Source organism: Ruditapes philippinarum, unplaced genomic scaffold (assembly GCF_026571515.1).
Source record: "Ruditapes philippinarum isolate M1 unplaced genomic scaffold, ASM2657151v2 ctg2204_1_1_1_1, whole genome shotgun sequence".
Taxonomy (NCBI): domain Eukaryota; kingdom Metazoa; phylum Mollusca; class Bivalvia; order Venerida; family Veneridae; genus Ruditapes; species Ruditapes philippinarum.
The window spans coordinates 44,618-52,035 of NW_026860548.1; the positions used below are offsets into that span (position 1 = coordinate 44,618).

General features: G+C 34.8%; 1 protein-coding gene across 1 annotated transcript; it reads right to left on the reverse strand.

Moving 5' to 3' along the window:
• Nucleotides 1-2,132: 2,132 nt before the first annotated feature.
• Nucleotides 2,133-7,203, reverse strand: LOC132760552 (uncharacterized). Its single transcript, XM_060752545.1, has 2 exons — nucleotides 6,541-7,203; nucleotides 2,133-2,520 (listed from the first exon to the last, which is right to left on the reverse strand). Exons 1-2 carry the CDS (start codon nucleotides 6,722-6,724, stop codon nucleotides 2,222-2,224), a joined length of 483 nt encoding a protein of 160 aa, XP_060608528.1. The 5' UTR covers nucleotides 6,725-7,203; the 3' UTR covers nucleotides 2,133-2,221.
• Nucleotides 7,204-7,418: the final 215 nt, after the last annotated feature.

Sequence of the window (7,418 nt, forward strand, 5' to 3'; positions counted from 1 at the left end):
AGCTTTATTTTATAAATAAACAGCGTTACTATGACGTCAAAGCGCCCTCTATCGGTGGCGGCGAATTGCGTCTTTTTTATCAATAAACATGTCTGTTATTATCAATTTTCATCCGATTTCCTTCATTTTAATTTTATAATGTTCAGTAAATGTATGTCTTTGTAATGATGTCTTTCTTGAACATTTGCTTAATACTCTGCGATTCTACGGTATTTTCTTCTTGTTCTGACGTCCATATTTGATGCAAATATCGCGCGATATCGCAATAAAGATTGTGAAATAATAAAAAATCAACACGGTGAATTTTGCTTTAATTTTTTAAGCATGTAATGAAGTCATAAAAGAAAATATTTATGCAATAAAAATATAGGGTCAACGCGTAAGATATTTTGCTATTACTATTTGAATATAAAATAAAGGGTGAGTAAAACGTAATGATTTTGGTGACGTCAAATATTTTTTTCAAGGAAATTTTCACGACTTTTTCGATAAATAACATACTGACAGGAATAAAAATGTGTGAAAACCATCATCAACAATAGTTTGTAGACATGTTCCGTAAAAATATTCTTTTAAAAGTCCTGGCAGATGCCTGCATTTCGATGAATATCTTCAATTATATACATGTACAACAAATCAGGGTATAACTGTCTGCAAAAGTTGGTATCAATAGCTGAAAAACTGCAACGAATGGATATAAATACCTCGAGGACTGAAAGACAATTCAGAATATTGAAAGATATAATTAAAGGGCCACCTAAGTGGAAATTATAAAAACATAAATTTTGCAAAGAATGTCAGAAAAAAAGAATGAAAAGGCTGATGCAGTCGCAATGTCATCATGTTATGTATATCTCGGTACAACATAAACTTCCATGTTATCATATGTAACAATTTTGAATTGTATATATCAGTTAGTAGGAACAGAGACATAGATAACATCTATATGTCTGTGGTAGGAAATAAATCAAATTTATGTTTCAAAAATATATGATCAACTGGAAGTAGCAACGATTTGTACGTAAGCCATGATTCACTGGTAGTCTTAATTATATTATAAAATCTAGCAGACATTTAATTCAAAAATTTTCTTCACGTATAAATTTATTTATTAACAGCAATCAGATATCATATTTTCTCTCGCAGCTAAATACCCTGCACTAAGCGTGAGACTCACATTTAAAGCAGGAATCACGCTCTCATGCTATGGCTTTAATTTCTCACGTATTTCACATAATTACAGATATTCTTATTTATTTTAAACTAGCTGACTCGCGGTATGCGTTTACTAGCGCATATTTGAGGCGACCTGAAGCCGCGATCATTTCTCGATTAAAGGCGAAAGTTCCGTTGATTTATTTTGTATGTTCAGAAGCGGAGAATTTTGCATATTAAATACAGATTCCCTTGTATTGAAGACCATGTAGGATCCTCAATTTTTGAGAATATGGTTGTTGGAGAAGCTCGTTTTTTGTCTGCACATAATGCAGTGCTATGTAGAGCCTATGAAAATAATGAACTATGCATTTATGTTTTATATTTTCTTATTTTTTAATATTGGGTTTAACGCCGCTTTCAACAGTATTTCAATTAAAGCGGAGGGAATTTAACGGTACCAGTGTTTCTCACAGTATCAACTTCTCTTTGGAAATGAATGACAGGAGTCCGAGGTGGACCTTGAAACGTTTCATAGACAGTAAACAATTCTAAAATATAATCTATTAGTACAATAAGCAATCGTGTCTCGAATCCATACCTTCCGAATTCAGCGTAAACCACTTTACCGATTACAACGTGGCAACAGAAGAATATTCAAAGTAAAAAAAAACCTGATTATGATCTCCGTTAATAAGGGAGAAGTCAATTTTATTGCTAACATCATAAACACGTGTTGTTGGTGTGTGTTTGGGTTTTTTTTTTTTGTTGTTTTTTTTTTTCTTGTTTTTTTTTTTTTATTTTTGTTTTAAAGCAAACTGTATTGTATTAAAAAATGAACATGATAACGTCAACATAATACATTACCCATCGACAAAGACTCAACACCGATTAAAGTTTTACTAAATTTATTTTATTAAGTTTTTGGCGTAAACATTGTCATAGCTGATTTGCATAGTAACGCCATGTTAAACGTGGTAAAATTTGAGAATATATCATTCTACAGTTTGGCAACTTTTGTTGGATACTTTCAATGTCACCGTTAAGGTCGTAGTCGTCATTACCGTCATAATTTTTTAAGTTTCCAACTGAGTTCTAGACCAGGTCTATCTTGGCACCTTATGTCATTTCCCCCACAATGAATGATCAGCATATCAGGCTTCGGATTAAACTGAAGATGGTAACTTATCGTTTCCTTTAAATGGTGTACCCTCATCCCGCTCATACCTAACCATGTAACCTTCACCCCTAAATTCTCCATCCCAATGTTATGTCCGTCAGGGCGTTCCGAGGCCCGATTCGATGCCCCAGTGACCAGCGACGAACCACACACCCATACATGAAATATGTTGTCATAGGTGTAACCTGAAATCACACCATTGATATAGATGAATTCCCTTGGACTGTAAAGCTGAATGATTAAAAGCATTTAAATTCTTAACTACTGTGAGAAAACGGTTGTATCCATGTTTCTTGTACAGGAATATTATCGGTATTATTAAATGTGAAATATAAACTAACCGACTAAAAGGTTACTTCCAAATTGGATAACAATGAATTGGTCTAAAATCTTGCCTATATACTTTTAATATAATATCGGGAACAGACAGTAAGTAATTAATAGCTAAGAAATGCAATCATATTCCATTAAGATTTTAAAAATTGCGAAATTGACTCAGTAACGAAGCCAAAACCGCTGGACATCACTGTTATTGCAAATTAAACTTAAAACAGATCGCCGGACCATAACAAGGTCATTTGGCAGATCCTTTAGACACGAACAAATAAACAAACAAACTTGGTAACATCATGTACCAACGTATATACAGAACATAATATCTTATATCTATATTTATCTTTGTTTCAGTTAATGTATATTATTCTTATATATATACGTTTTTGATAATTGTATTCAATTTAAACATTTATATACATATTAGAAAACTTATGATATGTGCATGCAAGTGACAGAGCACGATGGAGGTACAGTTAAACCTTTTTTTATAAATCAGTCAATAAGAATGGTGGGATAAATAATTTAAAAAAAATAACTTAAAAAAAATATCAAAATAAAACCCACACTGATATAACACATAAATCAGAATTTACAAAGCATTTGCGACAGCATGGATTAACGGATATATGTTTTATAAGCACCTGAACGCCATCTACCTCTTACTTTGATTTCACTGATTGAACACCCGTCTTTAAACATTTTTGAGGCCCCGCCAATCCTGAAGGAATGCGACTTTAGAGTCTTTGTACCAAGACCGATAAAACTCAAGGTCTTTCTCAATACTGCATTGAACTGAAAACTGGTTAATGGGGAACCATCAAAATGACAGAACAGTGGACCCCCATGAGTCGGACGGTAATATATATATGACCTTATATGCTTTACACAGAATCTATTCTGGGGATCTATTGGAATAACGACAGAACAACCATTACACCTTTGATCAGTTTTTGAGGATTTTATTATCAACCGTAAACAAGTATCCGAGATTGTTACATCCTCGAACTGAAGCACCGGCTTTTTTGATCTCTTGCCTGGGAGAGTAAACTCACTTACTCTGAGCAGTGCTATAAATGCTAATGAATATGCTGCTGCAAATAATAGAGACTCAAACTTTGACCTACAAATTAATGGTAATGCTTGAATGATTTTCTCAAGGATATCGTGTGTGACTGGGTCTCTTGTATCGTTTTTTCTTTTAACTCGTCGCAAACCTTCGACCATTTTTCTAACGATAAATTGTTTTGTATTGTCAACAGAACCACTCATTTTGTTGATATAACTAATGGCCGATAAGTGGATATTCACATGTGAGTACGAAAATTGTTTTAAAGACATGAATGCTACATATTGACATATTACGTCAACGTTTGGAGGCCAAATGTGTTTAAAACCAACATTTATGCAAAAAGCTTCAAACGCCGATACGGCTGAATGGTAAGACTTGCGAGTGCTGTCTGCCAAAGATGCATATATAAGCCTATCTACTTCATGTTCAAGCGCAATATCTGAAGGAAAGAGTCCGGGATCGAGCATGGCGTCCTTGACGCGGAGTCCGGCAGAAGTCTGTGAAGTCTTTGCCACTGAAAACGACTAATAGCGTCACAAATTTTGTTACGTTTACCATGAATGTGCTTTGCTTTTACTTGAATATTTCTCTTGAGAGTTACCAAGACTAAAGAACGTATGAGTACCATTACATTCTTGTTCCTTGATGACTTTTTATTCAGAATATCAACCAGGGCAGCGTTATCAGTCCTTAATATTATCTTTTTCCTTTCTAGCAACCGACCCCAGATATGTAACGCTAGAAGGATTGGAATAAGTTCTAAATATGTAATGTCTTTAAATATGTTTTCCTCCCAGGTCTGGGGCCATTTAAATACAGACCATGAACCATTGAAATAACAACCGCATCCCATATTTCTGTTTCCAGCAGCGTCCGTATATAACTCAAGAACGTCATTTTCAAACCATTCGGACTCATTAAATATTCGTGTACCATTAAACTCTTCAAGAAATTGTAACCAAGTAAAAGCGTCGTCTCTCATATCCTTAGAGACCCTAACAAAGTGAAATGATTTTTTTACTTTCGACATTCTATCATAGAACCTGCGAATAAATGCTCTCCCTGACGGTAACGCTTTAGCTAAAAAGTTTAACAAACCGGTAAGCGCTTGCAGCTGTTGAAGGGTAACCTTTTTACTTTCAATCAAAGATAATAATGCCGATTTTGCTTTATAAATTTTTTCCTGCGGAACGCGTATCATTTGTTCGCACGCGTCAATCTCAAGACCCAAATACGTAATAATTTTTACTGGACCCTCCCATTTGTCTTTGCTTAATGGAACATTAAGACGTGCACATACTTCTAAAAAATTTAACATGAGAAACTGACAGTTATCGAACGAATTATGCATCATAATGAAATCATCTAAAAGATGATCATAATAATCAGACTTTGCTTCCTTTTTGGCCAACCACTCAATAAAAGTTGAAAATTTTTCGAAAATGAAACAGGAACAAGACGCTCCCATTGGTAATGTCTTTTGTATCCAATACCCTTCATCTGATTTAATGCCTAGCAAATCAAAATCACCTGGCCAAATTGGGCACAAATTAAATGCTGACGAAATATCGGCTTTCGCCATAAATGCGCATTTTCCAAGTTTTTGAACCATATTTACTGCATTATCAAACGAAGAATATGTCACGTGCTTATAATCTGGGTCAATGTAATCATTTACGCTGATACCAGCCGGAAACGACAAATTTGTAATCAGACGAAATCCACCGGTCCGCTTTGGGACGAGACCGACAGGATTTATCCTAAGATTAGGTAAAGGGGGTAACGTAAATGGACCTGTGATTCTACCAAGTTTGCGATATTCGTGAAGTTTAAGTTTTAACATCGTCTGATCATGTTTAACTGAAGTTAAGTTTGTTGAGAATATAGGAATCCTGGGACCTGTATAATACAATTTAAAACCATATTGAAAACCATTTAGAAGGAAACTAGCATCAGACTGATTAGGATATTTTGCAAGTTCGTGCTTTACATTATTAACGTTGATTGGGGTTTGGCCTAGGTCCCATAAACCTTCCAGGGCCTTGGTTTCCCGGTATAATGTGTCTTGGTGATAACTGGCTCCTGAAATGAACACCAGATATGTGTGTCCTGACTGGACGATAAGGGGCACCCGAAAAGTTAACAGGGTTATGGAACCTTTGCAACGGTAAACCGCTGCTTTGCAACGGTAAACCGCTGAACTGACGGCACGTTATCATGGCGTGCATGCCTTGACACCTTAAGCAGGTATGGCTATATTGACATTTAGGTCTTGTGCAAGTTCCAAAATTATTGTACTGAAAACACTTTTTTGCATTTACATTATTGTCGTTACTACTATATTGTAGCGGTTTCATGGATATGAGCCAAAGCTCCGGGTCTAAGGAATGCCAGCCAATACCATCATGTATAGATTTCTTTAAACGAAATTGTCTGTCGTAGTTTGCCCAACCGTCGTGTCTTGTTGCAGCAAGCCTTATATTGGCTAAATACTGCAAAAGGTTATGAATTTCATTAGGAAATTTCTGAGTATATATGTAAATAAAAATAATAAAGGCATCCGACCAAGATTCGATCCTTTCTAGTGTCTTATCGGAGTGTTTACTTTTCTCCGAGATGATTATTTCACCATTGACTACATGTAATTTCTGTTCTGATTTTATATTATTTTGCAGCAGGTCATGAAGCTCAATGAATTGATTATTCCATATTTTTCCTTTTATACTTTCTTTAACGTTAGCGGCTAACATATTAGTACCACAAGATTTGACAATGTTTGAAGGAAAATCAACAGTATTACCATTATCATGCTGCTGTTGGTCTTCCAATACCGATGCCTGACTATTGTTTTCCACCTCCGGTAGAACTGACTGTGATTGTGTAGCGACTATATCCGGTCTGCCAAGTGGCCTCTGGGTGTGCAGCCGTGCACTCCGAACAGCCTTTACTTGTGCTGGCAATGAATTTGCTTTTCGTTTCGGCATTTTGACTCAGTACGAAATCGATATGAAAGAAAGAAAGAAAGAAAAATAAATATAAAGTGTACGTGCTCTGACGTCAGAAATCAACAGTCACTGTGACGTCATTAAACATTAATATTTCAGACAGTCAACCGTAAACTTAACAATCACAATTTTAGTAAATAAATTTAATAAAGATTAAACAAATTAATCTACATTTATCTTCCTTTTGTATTTTAAGATTCTGAAAAAAAATATATAATCTACCCATTTAACACGAAAACTGATTCGCTCGGGGTCAGTCAGGCCACGTGGCGTTCAAAATATTTTTTATAAAAACACATAGATAGCCAATTTAGAAATATATTTCCTTTCTAAAAGAGAAATAGTCTAGGTTTTAATAATGTACATGCTCTTAAAATTGTCTTAAAAGCATTTTAATTATGTAAAAATATTTAAATTTTAAGTTTTAAACATAGCGTCAGTACAACTACCTTCTTCGTTGGCTTCCAGATTGCAAAGAAAAAACAACGATCGGTGCTGCGCTTTTCTAAGAAAAGTAGTACTTAATGTATCCCTCCGCTTCATGTATACCATATTTGTACATGTATCTGATCCTTGCCATGTGTAATAAGGTTAATAATATAGGTTATTAAGCTGAATAAATTATTTGTATTCAGTGGTAACAAAAGTTGCACAAGTTAGTTAATAATTATAT

What these genes read in the sequence shown, in the direction of transcription:
- LOC132760552 (XM_060752545.1), bottom strand. Translation starts at nt 6,724, where the DNA reads ATGCCGAAACGAAAAGCAAATTCATTGCCAGCACAAGTAAAGGCTGTT. An exon ending in CCAACAGCAGCATGATAATG is followed by an intron (nt 2,521 to 6,540) that starts GTAATACTGTTG and finishes GTGTGATTTCAG; the next exon opens with GTTACACCTATGACAACATA.